This window comes from Trichosurus vulpecula, chromosome 6, assembly GCF_011100635.1.
Source record: "Trichosurus vulpecula isolate mTriVul1 chromosome 6, mTriVul1.pri, whole genome shotgun sequence".
NCBI lineage: Eukaryota > Metazoa > Chordata > Mammalia > Diprotodontia > Phalangeridae > Trichosurus > Trichosurus vulpecula.
Genome location: NC_050578.1, coordinates 276969011 through 276993469, shown reverse-complemented (window position 1 = coordinate 276993469; position 24459 = coordinate 276969011). Strand labels below are relative to the sequence as shown.

The window sequence follows — 24459 nt, the reverse complement described above, 5'->3', positions numbered from 1 at the left end:
CTGCTAGTAAGGGATGAGAAACCCAGGACCTCAGAAAAAAGCAAGGACACACGGGTCTGGCTAAAAAGCTTAACTTCTTTGCTTTTTCCAAGGTGCTAAGAAACAAACTAAAGACCTGAGAGTAAAAGGTTCACAAATCTTTAGTCACTGCTACTTACCCGTGTCCGATCTTCAATGTTGTAGATTTTGAGCTGCATGGGGATGTTAAAACTGTGCAAAAAGTTGCCCCCGAACACTAATGTGTCTGTGGGGGTGTACACTGCATGAATCCAGCCTAAAGAGGTAGGAGAACCAACAATGTCTCAAGTTAGAGAAGGATTCTCTTGGAGAAGAAGTGACAAGCTCTCCCCCCAATCCTAGCCTGCTCCTCTTCACTGTGATTCTCTGGCCTTCCTCCTGGGTGAGTCCTACTCCATTTTACCACTTCTTTGGAGGGGTGGTAGAAAAGGAGAACCACCCTTCTCCAATCCCCACTCCCTCCAACTACCTTGCTCAGGAGGGCCAATGCCATGGAAATGTTCTGAACACCTGGCCCAAACTTTGCCAATACCCAAGCTCAGAACTCATGACCACCTGCCTGGAAACCTTTAATAGCTCCCTTCGAGGTTTGTCCCTTCCTTGCCCTCCTTTCTCTCCCCATAAAATGCCTGTCACACACTTCCTGAAGAATCTTTCTGTCCAAAAAGACCTGGCCAAGTCACTCCTCTGCTCAAAAGGCTTCCCAGGCTCCCGAAGGCCTATCCTGAGTCCAGTCCAGACTCTACTACCTGAAGACAGAGCCCCATCTGCCCCATCTCCTCTCCTCACACAATCCACAAACCAGCCAGATGGGAAGGCTGAGCCTCCTACACACATCCACATGAGGCTCTTCCACCTTGATGAACCTCTTCAGGCAGTTTCTGCCGACTACAAGGCCCTTCCCCAGCCCATCTTCCCCTGAACCACCTCTGCCCATGCTTTAAAGCCCAATTAAAGGACTGCCTCCTCCAGAAAGTCTTCTTCTTCTTCCCCTGGTTTGCAAGAAGTTCCTGCTTCAAACTTCAAGCATCAATTTGTTTTCTAATTCTCTAGTATACTTATCAAGTCATATTGGGAGTGAGGAATGGAAAAACATTTATTAAGTGCTTACTATGTGCTTTATGACAGGCTTATACTCTAAGGCCTTAAACCCTGGCTCTCTAGAATTCCAGAGTAAAAATGATGAGCATTTCCACACCCCTTGGCCCAGTGGGCTCGTTACTGGCAGTCTGCCCTAAGGAGATTACTAGTAGGAAAGACAGACACAGCTGTGCAAAAAGACTGGAAGTGGATGCTCATAGAATGGGGAATGGTAAATGTATCTAGTGGAATCTAACTGTGCTCTAAGACATGATGACGGGCATGGTTTCAGAGAAACCTAGGAAGACTCATAGGAATCAATGCAGAGTAAAATGGTACAGGCAGGAGAACAATTTATACAATAACAACGTCATAAAGACAAGCAACTCTGAAAGTCTTCAGGACTATGATCAACACAATGAACAACCACAATTTCAGAGGATTCATGATGAAATGTGGACTCGCCTCCTGACAGAGGTGACAGACTGTGACTTCTATTTTGGGGGCACAGCTAAGGAAGCTGGGAATTTGTTTTGCTTGACAATGTTCAGTTATTACAAGTGTTTTTTGCTTTTCCTTTCTTTTTCAATGGAAAGAGGGAGAGAAGGAGAGAAGGTGGAGTTTTTAAGACCAAAAAAATAAAATGAGAACCACTTAAAAATGAATTATGATATGCTAATGAAATATAATTACTGCACCATAGGAAACAATGAATACGAAGAATTAAAAGAAACATGGGAAGATTTAAAAGGAAGGATGCAGAATCAAGAGGGCAAAACCAAATTCACATTAGCTACACTGACTACTGCCATGTAGTTAAAAGAGAACAGCAGAAAGAATGAATTGTGCACACATCACAAACAAGATCAAGAGAAGGCTTAGAGACAGGTCAATGAAGCTAAATAACCACTTATGGGAATGTGTTGAATGTAGTGTGCCAGTGGAAGTCTATCCACTTTCAGGAGCCTCACTACCTACATCACATGCTTGTGCATAGTCAACGTTGCCTCAGTGATCTCTGGGTTCAAGGGAAGGCGAGGGCAGCTCTCCCTTCTCTACTTACCCGAGGGGATGACAAAAGTGTATCCCTGCTTGAGCTCGATGCGCTGGCATTCTGACACACGGTCACCCAGGAAGATGTCTCCCTGTTTCCCTGACAGCAGCCAGTTCTCATACAGTTCCAGGTTTTGGGCCGTAGGTGGTATGAGCCAGAAGACCTGGGAGGGAAAAACTTCAGTCTGTGAACAGTCGTTGATAGGATCCTCGATAAACTAACTCCCTATATGAAGTAATGGTAGCTTGGGCTCAAGACCTTAATTTTATAACATGCGGCTTTTCAACCCAAGACTGCTCTTTCCTGCCAGACCCATGCATGGCACTCTCTACTTCACTTCTACCAGAAGACAGATTGAGGTCATAGGCCTTCAATCTCATGACTGGATCTGAGAGCTAGAGCTGGAAGGGCCCTCCAAGGCTATTAATCAAACCCCCTCATTTTATAGACAGGCAAACTAAAGACCAGGAGGTGAAGTGACTTGGCCAGTGTTCCCTCGGGAGGAGGCACCAGAGAACTGGACTCAGGTCCCTGGCCTCTCCCCTTTGCTTGTCTTAATCAGCATGCTATGCCACAGGAAGATGCCAGGCCCTAGGATCACTGTAGGCGATTGCCAATCTTTGAAAAACAGACAAAAGAACAGCAGACTGGGTCAAATTTCGGAATGGATGTCTCTACAGCCCAGAGGTGAACCTGAATATAAATTTATTGCATTTATCAATTGCTTTTAGCTCACAGTGTAAGAGAGGTTCCTTGAGGGTAGAGACTCCCATTTATCTCTCTGCCCCAGTGCTTAACATACTCTTTTTCTCAATAACTTACATTCTTAAGACAGCTGGGGCATGGGGTAGCTAGGTGGTGCAATGAACAGAGCACCAGTCCTGGAGTCACAAGGACTTGAATTCAAATCCAGCCTCAGATACTTACTAGCTGTGTGACCCTAGGCAAGTCACTTAACCCTGAGAAAGAGAGAGAAGAGAAAGAGAGGGGAGAGAGGAGGGAGGGAGAGAGGAAGGGGGGGAAGAGAGATAAAGGGGAGAGAAGAGGGAGGGAGAGAGGAGAGGGGGTAAGAGAGTGAGGGGAGGGGGAGAGGCAGAAGGAGAGGGGGAGAGAGGGAGAAGCGGGGGGGGGGGGGCGGGGGGGGGGGTGGGAAGAGAGAGCACAAGCACTAGGGCACAAAGAGGTTAAGGGACTGGCTCAGAATGTACAGGCAGGACCTGAATCTAGGCCTTGCTGACTTGAGTCTGGCCCCTTGCCCACTCTGTCACCTGGACTCTCACCTTGCACAAAGCAGGTGTTCAATGTTAGCTGAATTATGGCAACAGACACAACTGTGTCTTCTCCTACTTCATCATGTCTCCACCCAGAATGGTTTGGAAATTTCCTTGCAGATGCTACTAAGGAATCTCACTGTACAAGAAAAACTTGCTCTCTCATCCACAGTCTTTGGCCTTCCGTCTTCCTGGGCTTGGGGTGGAGAACACCCCAGCAAAGCTGGGGCTCCAGAACCCTTCCAAGGTGGATAGCCTTGTGTGTGCCGTTGCCTAAAGGAATTCAGTCCTCACCAAACTCTAGCCAAAGATTCTTATGATAGCATTCTCTCCACCAAAATGGTTATGCTGGGCATTTATTTTCTAGAATGACTCAAATGTGCCACCATTCAGGCTAACCGACACAATCCTTAACCTTCAATCCCAACACAAAGATCTCACCATAGATGGCACTGTACCTTTCCCCCTTGGTGTATGTGGTACCACACAGAGGTGCCACCGAAGTCCACGTGAAAGTCTGTGTAGCAGCCCCGGACGCTCATGAGACAGTACCTGGCCCCAAAGGAGGAGACACATCAGGACAATGAAAGACGTAACAGCTCATAAAGCCAATATGTCATTAAACTTTGCCAAAGGCATCCTCTATAAAGCATGTAGGCTGAAGGCACCAAAGTCTCCATCTGAATGAAGAACATACACTTACAAATCTAATTTTCCAAAGAGAAGTTTGAATTTTCAGTTCAACAAGCAGATAAGAAAAACCCAAGCATCAGGAAAAGAATAGTAAGCTTGGACACAGGTGAATGTATGAAAGGGGGGTGATCCTGGAAAATATTGAGGAAATGCTGTGATCTTCCTTTTGAGAGTTTCAACTGTCCTACAAAGTTCTAACAGAAAAATTAAACCTATAGGACTCAAGAACATAAAAATTCCCAAAGAGGTTTTGCTGGGAGGGAATAAGAAAGACTTTACCCACGTAAGAAGCAGTTGTTCCTGGCGCCTCCTGCCTCCTCTCCCCCTTCCCTAATTGCCTTGTATTTATTTTGAGTACACACTCACACGCATGAGCGCGCGCGCACACGCGCGCGCGCGCACACACACACACACACACACAATATTTCTCTCAACAGAACACAAGCTTCTTGATGGGGACTGTGACCTTTCTGTCTGCCTTTCTAGAGCCCAGCATACAGCAGATGCTCAATAAATGCTTATTGATTACTGACTCCCTTTCCTCAGTTTAGTCCCCGCCCCGATGTCCTTGATCACAATAGCTGGAGGAGTTCCTGATGATAACACCATCCTCTTCTTCATGATGGGGTGCTTGTGCTTGGACCCTAATTCTAACAGCCTCTGCTTGGGTGCCTGTGTCAGAATCCCAATTCCAAAACACATCCAGTTCTCAAAACATATTCTCTCTCAGGCAGTCTCTCTCCAGCTAAAGGGCAGCATGTCCCAACTTACCTCTGCTTCTTCCTTAGTACACTGAGTCATAACCATATTTACTATTTACTGACCTTTCTAACATGTATCCCAGACATAGTATTTTGTCTAACAAGACACTAGATGAAAAACTATAGAGAGATTCCCCTTTAGCCCCGACCGATAGTGAACTCAGTGACATTTCACAGTAAAAACTACACCCCTAGTAACCCCCCCCCCCCCCCGTGGGCTATTTCCAAGGGAACTCTGGATAATACACCTGCACAGTAGATACTAAATGTGCATGTTCCTTTAAGAACCAACCATTCCTTAACCACACCTTAACCACTCCCCAATCCCACCCCAAAACACCTAATTGACAGGTTTCACCCCTAAATCTTGTACTTAAACTTTCCCTGTAGTCCTGTATGGTTGCAGGCTCCCTAAGAACCCTTGCCCGCTGTAAAGCATAATAAATCTTTGCCTCCTTAACTTCAAAAACGCTTGGGTCTGCGAATTCATTCTAGGCGGCCTCACCCTGGAAACTTTGGTTTGGGATCCCTGTATCCCTGGGCTTCTTTTCCCCCTCAACATTTATGTCCATCCTTATCACTCCATGTTCTCATTTTGAGTGGGGAGAAAGTTGAGTCTGTATATGACTCAACTGCTAGACAGAGATCTTTCTTATCTACATATTTTTAGATAAGATATTCCTTGAAATTTTAAATCCTCCTTTCCCCAAATAATGGAATTCTTCTTTGCTTATCTTGTTCCACCTCCAATCATCCGCACACATAATCTGGGGGATGTTGTTTCACTTACTTCTGCACTTTGGGGTACTGCATCTCCAGGATGGCATTGGTGGACTCTGTCTGGCTTTCTTTCAAGTGCCTTGGCCACATGTTGTCTACCCAATCAATAAAGTCCACCTAGGAGAAGCAGGGAAACTTAGGTTAATGTTCACACTGATTTTCACCCTTTCCTCCCAACAATGCTGGGATGGAAGCAGTAATTTAGAGAGAGACTAAGGGACTTGCCTGTGGCCATGAAGCTAGATCTGGAGTTAAGGCCAAAGGAAATAGGGATTCTCTCAACCCACTGATAATACCCTTGACCCAACACTTCATCATTATAGACACAAATAAGTAAAATGGAGGTCAATCAGCAAGTACCAAAGAGCTAACTATTAAATGCTAATAAAGACGAATCCTTCCATCAACGTGATCACAAACACCAAGGACTGAAACAAAACCTTCTATGAAGGGATGCGAAAACTTTGTAGGCCACTCTTTTCTCCTATTATCTGATACCCTTTTGCTTTGAAAACACAAAAAACAGCTCTGCAGAGTGTGTGTGCTTGGCACAGCTGTGAAGGGTGCCAAGGGCTTGGCTGAGGTAAAAAGCACAGGAAAGCCTAATGGTCAAAGTCACTGAGAGCTGTTCAGACAAACCCAAAGGTAAAATTCAAAATACCGAACAGACAGCTGAAGTTTCACAGTATAAATTCAGCATAAAATGAAAAAATAGGGCCAGTTCTATCTCTGCCACAAGCTAAGTGTGTCGGGCTGGCCAAGTCCAAATTTCTCTGGGCTTCAAGGTCTTCATCTGTACAAATGGGAGTAGAAAGAGCCTGGTATAAGAATGAGCAGGCTGGTCTCAGAGTCAGGCAAAGAGCTCCCTGGGTCCAAGGCCTGCCTATGACACATACTGACTGTGTGGCCATGACCATGTCACTTAACCCATTGGTGTCCCCACCCAACTCTCTAACATCATTAATCAAATCCTACTCAAGCTCCACAGGCTCTTCCAATTTATTTTATCTTGTTATCCGCTGGGCTTTGGGAATCATTTTGTCACATAGAATTTTTATTAGAATGATATTTGCGATATTAGGAATATACTTTTATCCTGAAAAAGATTGGAAAATACCCAAGTTTTCAAATGCAATCACATTTGTACTGTAGCCCTCCCTAAACAGAAACATACCTGCTAGGCATGCTAGGTTGCTAAGTTGGAACAGCACAGACTGACTCTTCATACAAGGCCCACGAATCCAACCCATCACTAACCTGAGTCTGAAAACACACCTGACTGGGCAGGAGCGTATTAAATGGTTTCACAATTTTGTGCTGCACAGAACACTAGATCTGATGGCATAGGGTTGGAGACAAATGGTACAGCGTGGCAAGTACCAACTGTGTGACCCATTATGCTGCCAGGTACCATCTCTGTGCATATGGGGGGATATCCCAACAGACCAATCCCAGAGAATCAGACAGACTAAAAGCACCCATGCAGAAGACACTGTCAAGGATATTAAGGTCACGAAGAACAGGACAGTCGCTGCAGGACTACAGAAGGAAAAACAACACTGTTCTCACTTTGCAAAAAGGAAAGTGTTTGGCATCTGTCTACAAACTGCAGGCAATGAGTCTGACTTTAATTCCTGCAAAATTTGAGGCCCGTATCCTTAAAGAGCTGGTTAGTGATCACCTAGAAAAGGTCACGATAATCCCAAAGAGCCAGCGGGACTTACCAAGGACAGGCCTCCCACACCTGGTTTCCTATTTTGATAGATCATTGAATGCTCTAGACACAGTTTACCTAGATTTGTTTAAAAAGCATCTTGTGCTTTTCTAGTGAGAAAGAGGTGGACTCAATGATGGCACAACTGGATGGAATGGCCAGATCCAAGGAGTTTGGGGTGAACATGGCAGCAAGTCTCCAAGGAATCATTTGGCCCTGGGCTATGTTGCTTTTTTGTCAGTGACCTGGATAAAAGTTTATCAAATGTGCCCACTTGGGAGGGACAGCTAACTCTGTGGATGGCAGAGGGAGGACACAAGAAGGTTCTGACTGGTCAGAACCCTGGGCCGAATCCACAAAGATGAAGTTCAACAGGGATGAAAAGAAAGTCTGCCACTTGGGCTGGAAAAAATAAAAACCAACCCAACCTTCACAAGATAGCAGACTGTCTGAAGAGAGTAGTGTGTGTCTGAGTGAACTACAAAGTCAATTAGTAAACCATGGGAAGTGATAGAAGAAAGCTGCATTAAGAGAGGCAAAGCTTACAGGAGAAGGGGGTGGGTGACACAGGAGAGGGGACAGTGTCCCTGTCTCTATCCTGGTCTCAAGCAGTCTGGGCCCTACATGCATATGTGGGGGCCCCAGCTCACAAAGGCCGTTGATAAGCTGGAGAACATATAGGCAAATGACACTGGGAAGGGTCTTGGATCCCCACCAAGGATCAGTGGAAGGAGCATGGCTGTTCACTATGAGGAAGAGAAGATTCAGGGACACATGTCTTCAAGTGTTTGAAAAGCTAACCTGGGAACAGGTAGTACTGGCTTTCATTCTACTTGGTCCTAAATGGCAGATCCAGAAGCACTGAAGCTAACTGAGACAATGTTACGAAAAACTTCCTGATAATGAGAACTGTCCAAAAAATGAAACAGGTGGGCTCAGGAGACAGTGAGTCCCCCGTCATTTGAGGATTCCAAGGAAAAGCTGGATGGCCACTGGCTGGATATTAGAATAGATGCCTGCTGAGGTCCCACTCATTTCTTAAATTCTGTGCTTCTGTATTTTATTGTTACGGATAAAATAATTTCTGTTTCAGGTAGCCAATGGCATTTATTGAGAACCCGCTGTGGGTAAAGTATTACATTATGCCCCCAATTCTTTTTTCCTCAAAACTCAGTTTCTCTTCTTTGGTAATTCCTTATTTGCATCAAACCCTGGAACGTTTTACTGGATGCTCTCTGAACTGCAATTGTAAGGCCCTGAAGAAGCAGGGGAGAACAGCATCTTCAAGACTATTCCAAGGAAATGACCAGACAACACTGTTACTTCTCTCTATAGAACCGTGCCATTCCTTCCTTTTCAGGTCCCTTCATTTCCTATCACTGGAGGGGAGGGAGGATTGCCACCAAAGGTTTATACCTTTTTCCTGGGGTAAATAATTAGAAGGAACTATTTCTGGAGGTTAAACTAGGCACCTCATAACAAGGGGGGTGTGAGACTAGCATGGGCAGGTCAACAAACAACTTCTTTCATCTGGGACCTCTGACTTTTGGGGGAGGTGGTTCAATTAATAGCACTTTCCAGCAATTAACAATTTGAAAGTTGTATTATAATTCCCCACATTAATACAATTTAATTTTCTCTCTCTCTCTCTCTCTCTCTTTTTTTTTTTTTTGCCATTTTCAGTCATACCAACTGGAAGAGAACCAGAAAAAGAAGGAGCTCTGTTCCACAACAGTGGACCACCCTTGCTCCTCTATGCTTTTGGGTCTTTTCAAACAAAGGCTGAACAACTTTTTGTCAAATGTATTGTCTAGAAACATCTTTCTTAGGTTGGAGATGGACTATATGGCCTCTGCAGTTCCTTCCAACCTTGAAAATCTGTGAGTCAGGGACTCCACAGTCACTTTCTGAAACTCCCAGTACAACAGGCATCCAGATTTCACTGCCCTGACAGGGGCTAAGAAAAAGAACACATTTCTGGGTTTAGACTTCATAAGCCATGTCACCATTTCACAACGCATGGGGCCCATAGCCCATCCAAGAAAATTCCAGTTCTCTTCCTGGGCTAGTCAACATGTGGCACTGCCAGTTCTCCTTTAAGCCCCAGTGAGCTTTCATGATTGTCTTAGAAAAATGTGAAGTTAGGGAACTCCTGGAGTGATGCCTGTGTTAGCTATAAGGGGAATAATTTCCCCAATGACTTCCATTACAAATGTGGGAATGTTTCCATACCTCCTGCAGTTCCTGTCCTGCCCCAAGAGCAAGGGAAAAGCCAAAGGCCAACAAAGAGCAGATTGAAATGATACCTTCAGGAACCTTGGACCCTTGCAGTCAAGTTTCTGATTTTTCAATTCTACAACCTCAATTTCTGGTTAATGTATCTCTTAAAGTGGTGGCATCTGGGTTCTCTGCTACCAACTCTTACTCCTGGTAACCCTTTCTCCTGGATCGAGGATGACTCAATTAAAAAGACAAACAAAAACTAAGCTCCATGCTTTGGATATTGCTCTAGTATCACCAGAAGCCCATAAAGTACCTTGGCAACTCTGTCTGCCCCAAAGGAAAGATGGGAGAAGATGACATCAGCCTCCCCGACTCCTCTGCAAAAGTGCAAGTTTGATAGGATTGCATAGGATTGGAACATGCAAATACGTTTACATTTCTTAAATGTACTGATAACTGGGTGAACAATTATTATTTTACATGACAGAAAGTATAAGTAATTTGAAGGGAGATTAGAGAATAAGTATGATGTGGAATCAGATTTAAAAGTGACAAACTCTCCAAACGGTACCAGTTCAAGGTGGAGTTTGTGCCACAGCTAAGTTTTAGTTCAATGTCTACAAAATAAAAAAAGAAATTCTGGGTCCAAAAATGAATAAGCACAGTCAAAACGGAATCTGATCTCCTCTAGGAAATAGCTCTTTCTAGTGTCTTTCTGGGAGCTGTCGGTCATCAGCTCTGAGCAAGTCATAGTTAAACCAAACATTTCTCACCAGGTCTTCCCTATCTTTTCACTACTTTCTTTTTAAGCAACTGGCCTCCTTAACTTAGAGCTAAAGAAGTCTTCTATCATTCCTAACACATCTCAGAAGATTTTTTTAAAAAAACTTCCTCAACTACAGGATGAACTCAAGGGGAACACTCTTCCATTTCCGAGGCCTGTAGTAGCCTCAGTGTGGATGGGTGCCCTTGTCTTGAGTAGAGGTGCCAGCTTCCAAGGCTTCGATCTTAAAGCATTAACATCTCCAGGGTAAAGCTTTCTGTCCTTTCCAGCACATTCATGAAAAAGCTATGAATTCTGCAAAAATGAGCAACCTTCTTACCAATGCCACTTGTTGGAAGAGAAAGAGTTAGATTAGAAAAATTACCGTGGTAGGCCTCTGCACCATGTTCTCCAATCTGGTGTGGCTGAATTCCAGGCTGATGACATTATAGAGTTTCTCACGCTCTTCCTCTGGAGTCTCATAATAGCGGGTCCACTGGGCCATAGTCATTTCGATGCCCTTCTGGGTGTTCACATCCATGACATCCACCATTCGACGGCTCCCTGTCATGAAAAGCTTATTTTTGGTGTGTGTGCTAAGGAACCAGTATAATCTGTCATATAATAATACACCAAATCTCCTTTCTAGTGTACTAAACATTATGTGAATAATTCTTGCCAACTCCTTTAAGGGCAACCAAAGGGAGGGAGAGGTATGACAAGTAGCCCAGTGCTCTCTAAGTGTGTGATTGATTAGGTGAGAGTCTAATGACTTCACAATGAGAAATCAGCCCTGATTCCCAGCTTGCAGAACTCGTACTTATGGTAAAATGAAAAGCAAGCTCCATCTGTTCTACCTTTCATTATAATCTCTTTTCCAATTCAACCAATGAAAGTTTACAATGCAGAATTAATTCAACAAACCCATCTTTGTTAGGCATTCTTAATATACGAGGTAACTTTCTGAGCCTCAGTTTTCTCAGCTCTAAAATGGCAGTAACAGCAGTTCCTAAGTCAGGGATGTTGTAAGGATCAAATGAGATGTCTATAATGCACTTTGCAAATCTTAAACTATTTACTATATAGAAATGGAAACTATAACTACAACTATTCTTGAAGACCCAAAGATGAATTAGACAAGGAGAGCACCCTCAATGAACTTATCATCTAGGAGAAGAGAGAAAGCAAACTGTTAACTGCCACAGGAATGATATAAACAAAGTTCTCAGGAGTGAGAGAGAAAGAGCCAAAGTGAGTGAGCTAGAGGAGAGACAGAGACAGACAGAAAGAAAAGAGGCACGGAACCTACATCTGCCTCTAGGAATCAGGAAAGATTTCATGGCCGAAATAGCATTCAGTGAGTGACATGGCATGGAACTTAAAGAGAGAAGACAGACAATATCCACGGGGACCAGACAACATGACTACAGTACAGTTGTTAGAGTAGAATACAAGTATGAATAAAATATAAATTAATATAAACTTATGTTAAAGGAAAAAGTTAAATTTCCTGTATGTTAGCAAAAATGAGTACCACTAAAAGTCTGGAAATACTGACTACATATCAATTAAATATGCATTTAAGATCCTTGAACATTGAGGTAGTATATGGTTGGCTATCATTAGCAGAGGGGCATGGCTCCCTGCTTTCTAGGGAAATACCAAGTATTCTTGGGATGATAGCTGGAGGACTCCATTAGGGACTGAGAGGAGGGAACGAATGAACCACCCTAAGGGCCTGTGGTGAGAACAGATACAATTATGGCCATGACTCCATTTTGCACAGAGCATTCTGACCATCGTTAGCAGTCCTGGCATCCTGATGGTGAGTGCTCAAAAACTGTGCAGTCACCTGCTGAATCTCTCACCAGACAGCTATGTGGACTCTATCACTGCTCTATTAAGTTTCATCTGTGGAAAAAGCCCCACCCCCCCAACCCCTCACAGGTCATGGTGTTGAGGCAACTACTTTATGGAGTTTTCAAGGAGATGCTCCTACCGGCACAGCAAGCAGATCTGAGGGGCTGGGCAAGGGGGTAAAGATAAAGCGAAGTAGATGAGCACAATGGATTCAATAAACTTAGGAAAGTATCCTCAATGGGGATTCTCGATGGGCCAAGAAAGGCAGGCCTGGGGACCAATTCGAGACTGAAGGGACAGTGACCAAGGGGCAAATGCTTTGTCTGTAGGTGTGCAGCCCTGCAGGACTCACCGTGGATGGGGGAGCATGGGGGAAGACCCTAAGCCCTAAGGAGGGTGGCATAGTGTGCACCAAGTCATCCCTCTGTGGTCTACAAAACAGACAACCAGGTGGAGCACTGGAAAGGACCCTCTGGTGGCCAGAAGAAGGCCCTGCAGCTGATCATCTCCAAAGAAAAAAGGTCAAGCCCATCTAGACACAGCAAACGTAGCAGAATTCTCTAAGGGAGAATGCTGGAGGAACTGTTATAGCCAATTCTGGCAAATTTGAAATTTCTAGTTAAATAAGGGATAAGCAGAAACTGCTTTTATAGTCAACTCTTTCTGAAAATATTTGTGAAAGGTGACTAGCCTTAGTGAACAGAATTAAATTTGTATTGCTTCTGGGTCATCTTGGATCCTAAACACAGAGCAGGCCCTTAAGTGTTTGATGAGTCAATGATCACCCTCTGAAGAACTGACTAGGATAGGTTTAGCAAGACTTTTAAAAAACAATTAAAATAAATCCTTTGAAATCTGCTCATCTGTTGTTAGGATTTGTCTCTTTCATAAAAGAACTAAGTAATAAATTCTGAGGAAAGCTCTTTTTAAAGAAGATCTAGTTGTGGATGACTTGTATTGGTCTCTAGGACTCAGTTCGGCAAGCATTCATTAGCTCTTGGATGCCAAGCACTAATGCCAAGTGCCCAACATAGGGAGGCAAAACCACCCCAGTCTCTGCTCTCAAGGTACTTAGATTCTTTTGTGGAAAATACTATGTTTATACAGAAGTGAATGAAAGTACGGAGCAATCTTCGATGGGAATCAGCACGTGAGCTCAGGCTGGAAGCAAGCTCAGGATTCTAAGAGGCAGAAGTGAGAAGGGATCCCTATTCTGCAGATAGGGAGGAAAGTCAGAGCCTAGACTGTGGCCACAGGAGATAGTGACAATTAGTTTCCATTTTAAAAGAAATATATTGAAAAGCTCTAATCTGGTTAGGAATAATTCCTTGGCTAAAATCCAACATCTGAAATAGTTACTCTCCTTCTCTAATAAGTTGTTCTGGAAGATCACAGAGTGACAGGAACAAAATGGGCTCAAGAGAAAATGGGCTCGAATGCCCAGCTCGAGTGTGTACTACCTGCCAGGCAAGATGCTCAGAGATCTCCTTACTGACTTGTCTGAACTGTGACTGTTCAGCTTCTCCAAGTGTCCACCCCAAGCTCATGCCCAGCACCATGCCCCTCCTACACAGACCTAGAAGCCCAGACAGACACTTACCCACACACATTTTCACATCATTCACAGTGAAGTCCGGGTCTGGCATCCTAGGAAATAAACACCAGAGTAAGGGCAAAAGGAGCAAAGAAAGCCCCAAGCCAGTGGGGCTCCATGATCCACCTCCCGCAAGCAGACACCCCCATCTTTAAATAGAAATTTGACAAGGCTCCTCTCTGCTCTTTGATCACCTGTCTGATTCTCTACTCAGAGTTATTAGGAGACTTAGCTGCCCCCAGGAGCACAAGACCAACATTTTTCAACGTGTCCATCCGTTCTGCCAGCCCACTTACTTTATTCCAAGTCCATCAGAATTCTTGAAAATCAGAGGGTCTCTCAAGCCACCCCGCTGGATATATTCTACATTAAAATCTGTCACCAAAGGAAAACAAGCATTAGAAAGACCCAGGTTTCACCCAGAAATTCAAAACTCAATTTTCAAAATATAATTTGTGCAAAGATTTGGTGATAGTACAACTGTCCCTAACTGACTACTCTCTACCCTGTCCTCAATATAAATAAAATACCATTAATTCTGTTCATTATAATAAATACTATTTCACCCCCTCCCTCTAACTATTTGTCAAAGAGCAAAGCTGAGTGGCACATGAAGAGTCTCAGAGATGAACTATGTCAGGAGGATATAAAAGGGCTTTCATTGCACTATTAATCCAATCCAAGGAAAAAGAGTCCTTCAGGAAAAGCTCCTTCTTCAGCTGCCCCAAGAAAAGCTGATACTAATAACCTTGAGGATGCCTGACTGTGGGACCCACAACTACAGAAAAGCACCAAAGGACAGTTCTCAGACTCTCCACACAGGGCATATCTCAACAAACACTTGTTAAACACCTACTATGTGCACCAAGTCATTCGCAGCTAGGAGGTGCCTTCCCTGACCTACCTGGACCTCCTTGGTGCCACCCTCCCATCCTCCCTCCTTTATTCTTGGCTCCATAATGAGCTGGCTCCAATAACCCCCAAGGCCAACCCTTTAATACAACCTCCACCCCAGCCATAAATCAGCAGTTCCTCAATCATCTTGTCACAATTTTCCAATCATTCCCTATCCACTGGTTCCTTCCTTGTTGTCTTCCAATATACCCAACTCTCCCTCATTATTACCTTAAACACCTAGACATGGCTGGTTATACTGACTGACTTCACTGCCTCTCTTCTTACTTCTCAATCCTTTGCAAGCCAGTTCCCAGCCTCATCACTCAAGTGCAACTGCTCCCTTCAAGGCTACCAATGACCTTTTAATTGACAAGTCCAGCAGCTTCTTCTCAGTCCTCATCCTTCTTGATCTCTCGGCAGCCTTAGAGACTTCTGCTCACCTCTGTCTTCACTAGGCTTTCATGTCAAAACCTTGGGGCAACTCTTTCCCCTTTTATTCAGCGGCCAAAGTGATCTTCCCAAAGAGCAGATCTGACCATGCCGCGCTCTTTTTCTCAGCCTCACATCTTCTCCCAAATCACGCAGCATATCCTCTGTTTCCTCCTAAACTGGCCCCTTCCTATATTTCCAACTTTCTTATACTTGGGTCCCTCCACACGCTCTACAATCCAGCTACAATTGTTCCTTTAACGGCACTCTATCTCCCCTCTCCATACCATTCCTTCCTTATTTCTGTGTCTTCAATGCCCTGGCTTCCTTTAAGACAGAGCTCAAATTCCATCTTCTAGAAAAGGTCTTTCTTAGCATACAACCCTTCTCTTCCCCAGCTGCAAGAGCCCACCCCTCCCCCGTGAGATTACCTTCTACCTACTGTCTACATCTGGTATGTACCAAGTTACTTCCATGTCCTCTCCCCTATGAGATGGTGAGCAACTCTAAGGCCAGACTCTTTTTGCCCTTCTCTGTATCCCCAGTGATTAGCATAGTGCCTAACACAGAGCAAATACTCAAAGAAATAAATTCTTGTTGACTGACTGGTCTGGTATTCTCTCTGACAACTCCCTCTCAAGAGACTCTCCTTTGTTAGAGCCTTATCATGCCCCTTTTCTATGCTCTCTGCTCCCACAGCTATATGCATCCCATCACCTATATGCAGATGGCTCCCAGATTTATAGAAACATATTCCTCATCTCGCTTCTGAGGTCCAGCGAGGCATCACAAAATGTCCATTGGACTATTCAGACCAGATGTCTCAGGGACATCTTAACCTTATCATTACCCTACCCTCTAGACCACACCTATTATCTAAACTTCCTTATTTTTGGCAAAGACATCATTATTTTTCCAATGTTCCAGGTTCACAACATTGGCTATAAATCATATACACACACACACACACGCACACACATTTTCTGTCCAGACTATAAGTTCCCCGAGGGCAAGGGCTTTAATTCTTGTCTCTGTCTAGTGCAGTACCTAGCTCACAGTAAGCATTTAATATGTATCTGTTGATTGACTGAAGAGCATTGTGTTAGGGCCTAAGATATAAAGTTTATGTAGACAGAGCTTTGATAAGCAAGTGAGGATGGAGTAAATAATACCAACCTTTTCCTTCCATAAAGGTGACAAAGCTAGCATTGTATTTGTTGGTGTGGAGTTTTTCATCCAGGTCAAAAGTCCTTTTTCCTTCAATTTCATCATCAGAAATGCCATCATCTTCATAGCGCCTTCGCATGGTGCCACGCTGTAAGAACAAGGAGATGGCACTTGTTAGGAGCTGCAATTTGTAGGTTCTCCCCCCAGAAGGTAACAGTATTTTTCAATAGTGCTAGAGACCTATCTCAGCCTTGTTACTAACTGGCAATCATCCATTAATTCTCCTACTTAATGTAGACTTATTCCTTCCTTAAAGGAGAGCATATCTTAACTGCTAAAGTAAGACAACTGGAATCGGGCTGATGCCAACTTCTTGAATTAACAGACAGGATCACAAAGTTTATAGGAATAGCAATTTTTATAGACCAGGGCTAACAAAGGTTTTACTGTCAGGTCTATCACTGGCAATAGCTGAATTTATGAGTATTTTCAAGCAATAACACTTAATATAATGTTTCTGTTACTCATAAAAAATCCTTTGTCAGCCTTACATTAAAAGCTTCAAGAACTGTGTAATCCTGAGTACAGGTTCAAATATCTGCCAGGCAGTTTAGGAGCTGAAACATAGGCCTGGCCAGCTCTCAACCATTCAAACTGGTGGTAATCTTCGAAGTAGAGTGTGGTATACAGGAAAAAAAAATATTAGACCCAAGAAGAGCAACACGGCTGACAGCTCACTTAACGGCTGCCCACCTCTGTGGCCCGTATTCCCCTTCCTGCACCCTGTACTGACTGCATTGGCCACCACCCCAAGTGGGCGGTCATTCTTGGACTAACTGCTTGTAGGCCCAGTCACCCCTGCAGCAATTGCCAAGTTCCTCTCTGTACCCCAACTCATCTTCCCCACCTTCCCACAGGCACCTGAGAAGGCTGAGGTAGGCAGAGCAGTGACCAAAGGAGAGGAAGCAGAAGGAGGAGTTAGTCCAGCAAGAGAGGAGAGCAGGCTTCTTGGGGCTCTGATCTGCAACCAGGCATGCCCTCCCTCAATCCACTGGACAACATGGATACAAATCGAGACACCCATCTACCACCTGCCTGGTGGCTGCCTCTCTCCTCTCCAGAACAGCCATACTTTGGATCTGGAACTTGACTTCCACAGACTACCTCCATCCCTATGGATTCTTTTTAACTGCTTTATCATAAAGTGGTAAACCAAGATAAAAAAAAAAAAGAAGCATATTTAATTGCATTGCTGACTTAAAAAGTACTGAAAATGTTTAATAAAAACAAAAAAGGTTTTTGTATTAATAAAAATTATTTTAAATGGTTTATTTTATATAATTTTTATTTCTGTAGTTTTTATTTATATGTTTATTCATATGCATATTATATATTTATGTATATATTATTTATAATCTAATTTATTTTATATAATAATGTTATATAATTATCTCAACATTTTAATTTCTGAATGTTTTATCACGTACAAAATATAATTAGTACAACAGTATATCTATATAATATATATCGATACACATGCATAGGTAAGTATGCCTAAAAAATTGATGGAATGTGTGTTCAAAAAAGGTTTGAGACCACTGAGCTAAATAAAAGGAGTAAAGTGATGTACAGTCAAATCAACAAGCATTTATCAAGCACCTACTATGTGCCAGGCATGTTACTAAGTACTGAGAATATAAAGGAAGGAAAGAAAGAGTCTCTGCTCTCAAGGAGGTCACAGGAGAGAATGTACTAAGTTAGGGCTCCAGCCATTCTTGAAACCAATTTGGAACTAAGCCCCAAAGTTATTAAATGGTGCATAATCTTTGCAAAAACCAGTAGTAGGCTTCAACCTCAAAGAGATCAGAAAAAGAAGAAAAGGACTCGTATGTACAAAAATAGTTCTAGCAGCTTTTTTTGGTAGCAAAGAACTGGAAACTAGCAGCTTGCCTGACAATTGGGGAATGAGTGAATCCTACTGTGCTATAAGACAACAAAGGGGACAGGAGAAACCTGAGAAGACTTTTATGAGATAATGAAGAGTGAAGCGAACAGAACCGGGAGAAGAATTTATACAGAAACAACAGTATTTTAAAGACAAATAATTTCGAAGAATTAAGAACTAATCAAGGCAGTGGTCTAGAGGACCAATGATGAAATATCCACCTGCTGAGCCAGAGGTGACAGATTAAAAGTGCAGAATAAGACATGCATATTTGTATATGGACAATGTTTGTCTGACTATACACATCATTAGGGTTGATCTCTTCCTTCTCAATGTGTTGTGGAAGCGGGTTGGGGGAAAGGAGGTGTTGTAATTTAGTATATTCAAAAGAATGTTCAAAAGAATGTTCAAAGATGATTCAAAAAAGCAGAAATTCCCCCAAATGTTTTATACCAATGGCAATACCACTGGGATGATTAGATAGCTTTCAAAAAGTGACTACCCTGAAGGGACCGATATAGTCATGTTGAGGGGAAGATCTTTTCACTATTGCAAAAAGTGCTGTTTTAAATATTTTGTTGCATACAGAGATTTTCTTCTCATCAATGACCTCCTTGGAGTATATGCCTAGAAATGTAATGTCTAGATCAGAGAGTATAGACATTTTAGTCATTTTATTTGCATAATTACAAACTGCTTTCCATGATGGTTGTATTGATTTGTACCTTCCCACAACCCCTTCAACACCGTCATCACTGTCAATGTGCAGGGCAGAAGGTAAAACCTCACAAGTGTTTTAATTTCTGTTTCTCTTGCTGGTGATTTGGAGCATTCTTTCTTATTGCTGTATTAGTTTGTAATTTTTTTTGGTTCTTATTTATAATTTTTGAATCTATATTCATTAAAGATATGAATGTACAGACTTCCTATGTTTTATCCTTCCCTGGTTTAGGAATTAGGACTGTATTTGTCTCATAAAAAGAATTTGGTAGAGTACTTTCTCAATTTTTGAGAATAACTTACACAATACTGCTAATAATTGTTCTTTAAAGTTGGATAGAATTATCCTATAAATCTACCAAGCCAAGGAGATTCTTCCCTTGTATTTCAAAACATTTACATCAAAAATCTTTGTAGCAGCAAAGAACTGGAAACAAAGTAGACGTCCACTGACTGGGGAATAGCTAAATAAATTGTGGTCCATGTATGTAAGAGAATATTATCGGGCTGTAAGAAACCATGACTGTGACGAATAGAGGAGCATGGAAAGATCTACATGAATTGATGAAGAATGAAGCAGAGCCAAGAAGACACTATATGGAAAGAACAAGGATAAAACAAGCAAAAGTAAATATTGCGAAATTATAAAGAACAAATATAAGACCCTCCCATTCCACTCCTTCAAGGGTGGGCTACATTGTCCATATTTTCAGACTTTTTCAATGTAGTAATTAGTTTTTTATCTGATTTTCCGCATGTATTTTGTTATATAGAATGGCTCTCTGTTATGGGGAAAAAGTAAGAGTGCGTGGATTATACATACTTTTGAGAACATCTGGATTAGAAAAATAAATATCTATAAAGTTTATGCTCTAATCACCACGATTAATAAAAGTTTATGTAGACCTATAGAGTACGACAGTATATTCTAAAAGGACAGGCAATTTCTTTTCTTTTTGGGGTGGGGTGGGGTTGGGGCAAATGTTCCCAGACATTTAAGAGAGATGATGATTACTCGTAACTCTGCATATCTCATATTTTTTAAAAGGTAGCACAGTCTAGTGGCTGAAGAAATCAATCAGCAATCCAACCCTTCGGAGCACCCATTGGGCCCAAGGTATGGCTAGGGTAGGGATTACATGGTGGGAGGATAGATGGGGGAGCGGGGGCTGTGAGGAGAGGAGAGGAAGCATTTAAACCCTGTTGAAGAAGCTGAGTGGGAGCCAAGGGATCGGGACTAAAGCCTTGGATCAGTTACTCAGATCTTAAACTATTCCCCCCCCCCTTTCTCTCTCCCCCAGGGATACATGGAGAAAATGCTTATCCACACAGGATAAAATCGGGAGGACACAAATATTGTTTTCCTGCAAATCTGGGAGGGGCAGATAACAAGTTAAATGATAGTCAAGATCAAAAAGGATCAAGATTAAATGTATCTGCTAATTATAAGGCACTTTGCTAAACAAATGGGTCACAAAGACAAAAAAATTGACAACAGTCCTTGCCCTCAAGGAGCTCACATCCTTTCACTGAGTTATACCTTATAAATAGGTAAGTAAACACAAGATCAGGAGCAGCTAAGCAGCACCATGAAAGAAGGCTGAGCCTGGAATCAGGAAGGCCTGAATTCAAATCTGGCTCAGACACTTCCTAGTTCTGTGACCCTGAGCAAGTCACTTCACCCCGTTTGCCTCAGTTTCCTCAACTGTAAAATAAGCTGGAGAAGGAAATGGCAAACCAGTCCAGTGTCTTTGTCAAGAAAACCCCAATGGGGTCGCACAGTCAGACATGACTGAAATGACTAAACAACATCAAATATGAGATCATTTGAGGAAGGAGAGAACATTCAGTAGCTAGGACAATCAGGAATGGTTTTCTGTCCATGAAAGTGATACAAGTGAGAACAGTGGTAGAAGAAGAAATGTGGAGTTTGAAGAATGGCAAGTTGGCTGTAAGGTAAAACATACCAAAGGAAATTATGCAGAAAGACAGGCTGCAGCTCTGTTGTGAAGGGCTTTAAATACCAGGCACCTTTGAGGCAGTGCTGAGTCACCGAAGATACCACTGAAGATGTCACTACCATGGCAAGACCCATGTCTGAGGGTCACCTATGCGGCAGTTGTGTAGAGATGAATTAGAGAGGAGAGAGGGGATAAACGTAAAGTCCTATATTTGGTTTTTTAAAAAAAATCAACTGTATAAACACAGGTTGGATGAAGGAGGGCTGGCCATAAACGTGCATGAAAAAGACAGGGGAGGAGGGAAGTTTGCTGGATTCTAAGATGGAAATGATTGCGATAGGGCAACCAAAAGAGACAGTGCTATTTTAGACTTTATTAAGAGATGCCTAATATCAAACTTTTATTAAGTGCCTAGTGAGTACAGAGTAATGGGTGAGGAAATAGGGAAAAGTGAGTTTGATAAAGTTTACACCAGCTTATTATCAAGGTGCTTAAAATTCAATAGGGGAATAAGACAGAAACCATACAACATTTCCGCTGTGAGTACATCAGAGTTACTATGCAAAATGACTCCGGTAAGTCAGGTCTCAGTCATTAACATGCAGGAGACTTACTGGAAAAGAAGCATTTGAGTTGAGTTTTCAAGAATGACGACATTATAATGAAGGTGGAACAGTCAGAACCAATCCAAGGCAACAATCATTGATGCAGTGCTTACCCTGTGCCTTCAGAAACAGAGGCTGAGCACACACTTGTGCGTTGGGGTGGATGAGGGGGAGAGGAACAATGGTCCAGTTTTAAATAGAGGCTATTCTACCAGTCAGAGATGATAAAGCAGGAAAGGCAGGGTGGGGCCAAGCAAGAAGCAGCCTTCAGTGGCCTGGCCATACCAGATCTGGAGCAGCAATCATCAAAGCAATCTGGTACTGGCTAAGAGACAGAGTTGTGGATCAGTGGAATAGGTTAGGTACAGAAGACGCTGGAATAAATGACCACAGTATTCTATTTAAACTCCAGCTTCTGGGATAAGAACTCACTATTTGACAAAAACTGCTGGGAAAACTAGAAAATAGTATGGCAGAAACTGGGCACAGACCAACATTTTATACCATATACCAAGATAAGGTCAAAATGCGTACAGGATTTAGACATAAAGGGTGATACCATAAGCAAATTAGGAGAGCAAGGAATAGTTTACCTGTCAGATCTATGGAGAAGGAAAGAATCTGTGACCAAACAAGGGATAGAGGACATTATGAAATGAAAAATTTCAAAATTTCAAAAATTTTGGTTACATTAAATTGAAAGATTTTTGCACAAACAAAACCAATGCAACCAAAATTAGAAGGAAAGCAGAAAGCTGAGAAACAATCTTTACAGCAAGTGTCTCCAATAAAGTCCTTGTTTCTCAAATATTTAGAGAAGTGAGTCAAATTTATAAGAATACAAGTCATTCCCCAATTGATAAATGGTCAAGAAATTAAAGCTATCTATAGTCATATGAAAAAATACTCTAAATCACTACTGTTTAGGGAAATGCAAATTAAAACAACTCTGAGGTACCACCTTACACTTATTTGATTGGCTAATACGACAGAACAGGAAAATGATAAATGTTGGAGATGTGGGAAAACTGGAATACCAGTACATTGTTAGTGGAGTTGTGAATTGATCCAACTGTTCTGGACAGCAATTTGGAATTATGTGCAAAGGGCTATAAAACTGTGCATACCCTTTGATCTAGCAATGCTACTACTAGGTCTGTTTTCCAAAGAGATCATAAAAAGAGAAAAGGACCCACATGTACAAAAATATTTATAGCAGCTCTTTTTGTGGTGGCAAAGAACTGGAAATTGAGGGGATGCCCATCCATTGGGGAATGGCTGAACAAGTTGTGGTATAGGAATGTAATGGAATGCTATTGTGCCGTAAGAAATGATGAGCAGGTGGATTTTAAAAAAACCTGGAAAGACTTACATGAACTGATGCTGAGTGAAGTGAGCAGAACCAGGAGAACATTATACACAGTAACAGCAACACTGTGTGATGACTAACTTTGATAGACTTAGCTCTTCTCAGCGATACAAGGATCCTGGACAATTCCAAAGGACTCATGATGGAAAATACTGTCCACAGCCAGAGAGAGAACTATGAAGTCTGAATGCAAACTGAAATATACTATATTCACTTTTTTTTGTGTGTGTGTGTGTGTGGCTTTTCCCTTTTGTTCTGTTTCTTCTTTTGTGGAAATATGTTTACATGACTGTACATGTATAACCTGTATCAGATTGCTTGCCATCTTGGGGAGGGGAAATGGGAGGGATGGAGGGAGAAAACATTTGGAACTCAAAATCTTATAAAAGATGAATGTTGAAAACTATCTTTACATGCAATTAGAAAAAAAAAATATTATTTACAAAAAAAAAAGAACCAAAGAAAGAAAAAAAAAGGCAGCCTTGAATGCTAGGCAGAGGAGAATCTGAACTCTGCTTGGCAGGCTGCAGCAAGGCCTCCCTATGGGATTCCTTGTCACATCCCCTGACTTGGGCTGTCCCACCTCTTCTCCCATTCCCTTCAGGCCTCAAAAACCTGCCTTCACTACTGAGGACCTGGCTTCATATTCTGCTGAGACTGCCAGGGACACCTGCTTGATGGAGGCACTCCTAAGTCCCTCTTGAGATCCTCTGCCATCCATGCTCCATAGCCTCTGATGAAGAAATGGTCCCCTGCTTGTTTCCCAAGGCTAAGACCTCTCTCCATGTGCCCTTCCCATCCCTCCAGCAAACTGTTCCCCACAATTATTCTCTCCCTAATCTTCCCTCTTTCTCCATTCACTGGCTACACACAAACCAAAATCTCCTGGACCTAAAAAACAAAATAAAAAAGAAAAATTTTAAAAGATGCTCTTCAATCCAGTGATACCAGCCTCCTGGCTGCTGCCAGAGGGAGGCTCCATCTCTGGCTTCCTCCTGGCTGTCCCCCATACAGGGAAGGCTCTCCTTCCTCATCTCCACCTACTGGCTTCCTTTAAGTTCCAATTAAAATCTCACCGTCTACAGGAAGCCTTCCCCATCCCCTCTTCCTTCTGGCACCTTCCCTCTTTTAATTAATTCCTATTTATCCTGCATATAGCTTGATTTACACATACATGTTTGCTCGTCGTCTCCTCCATCAGATTGTAAGCTCTTTGAGGGCAGGGACTATCTTTTACCTCTTTCTGTATTTCCGGTGCTTAGCACAGTGCCTGGGCACATAGCAGGAGCTTAATAAATGCTGACTGACTGAAAAACCAAAATCCTCAGGACCTTTTATGATGAAGCTTCTAGGAAAAAAAAAAAAACCATTTCCTCTACTTCCTCTCCTCTCACTTCCAAAACTCTGCAATCTGGCTTCTGGACTCATCAGAGAAGTGAAAACTACAATTACTAATGAATGATCTCTAAATCATCAAAGCTGAGGGGCTTTAAAAAAATCCTCATCCCACTTAACCTCTGTGCGACATTTAACACTGTTGATTACCCTTTCCCTT

The 24459-nt window shown here is 42.6% G+C and overlaps 1 protein-coding gene across 2 annotated transcripts in view; it reads right to left on the bottom strand.

Moving 5' to 3' along the window:
- Positions 1-24459, bottom strand: part of KDM2A (lysine demethylase 2A) — a 98338-nt gene that overhangs the window by 28093 nt on the left and 45786 nt on the right. For both annotated transcript variants that reach the window (XM_036762206.1, XM_036762205.1), the window contains exons 3-10: positions 16314-16452; positions 14108-14186; positions 13818-13864; positions 10743-10921; positions 5668-5774; positions 3882-3975; positions 2162-2315; positions 159-274 (exon numbers count right to left, since the gene is read on the bottom strand). In XM_036762206.1, coding sequence (XP_036618101.1) covers positions 159-274; positions 2162-2315; positions 3882-3975; positions 5668-5774; positions 10743-10921; positions 13818-13864; positions 14108-14186; positions 16314-16452 — 915 coding nt within the window. The remainder of the gene's footprint in view (positions 1-158; positions 275-2161; positions 2316-3881; positions 3976-5667; positions 5775-10742; positions 10922-13817; positions 13865-14107; positions 14187-16313; positions 16453-24459) is intronic.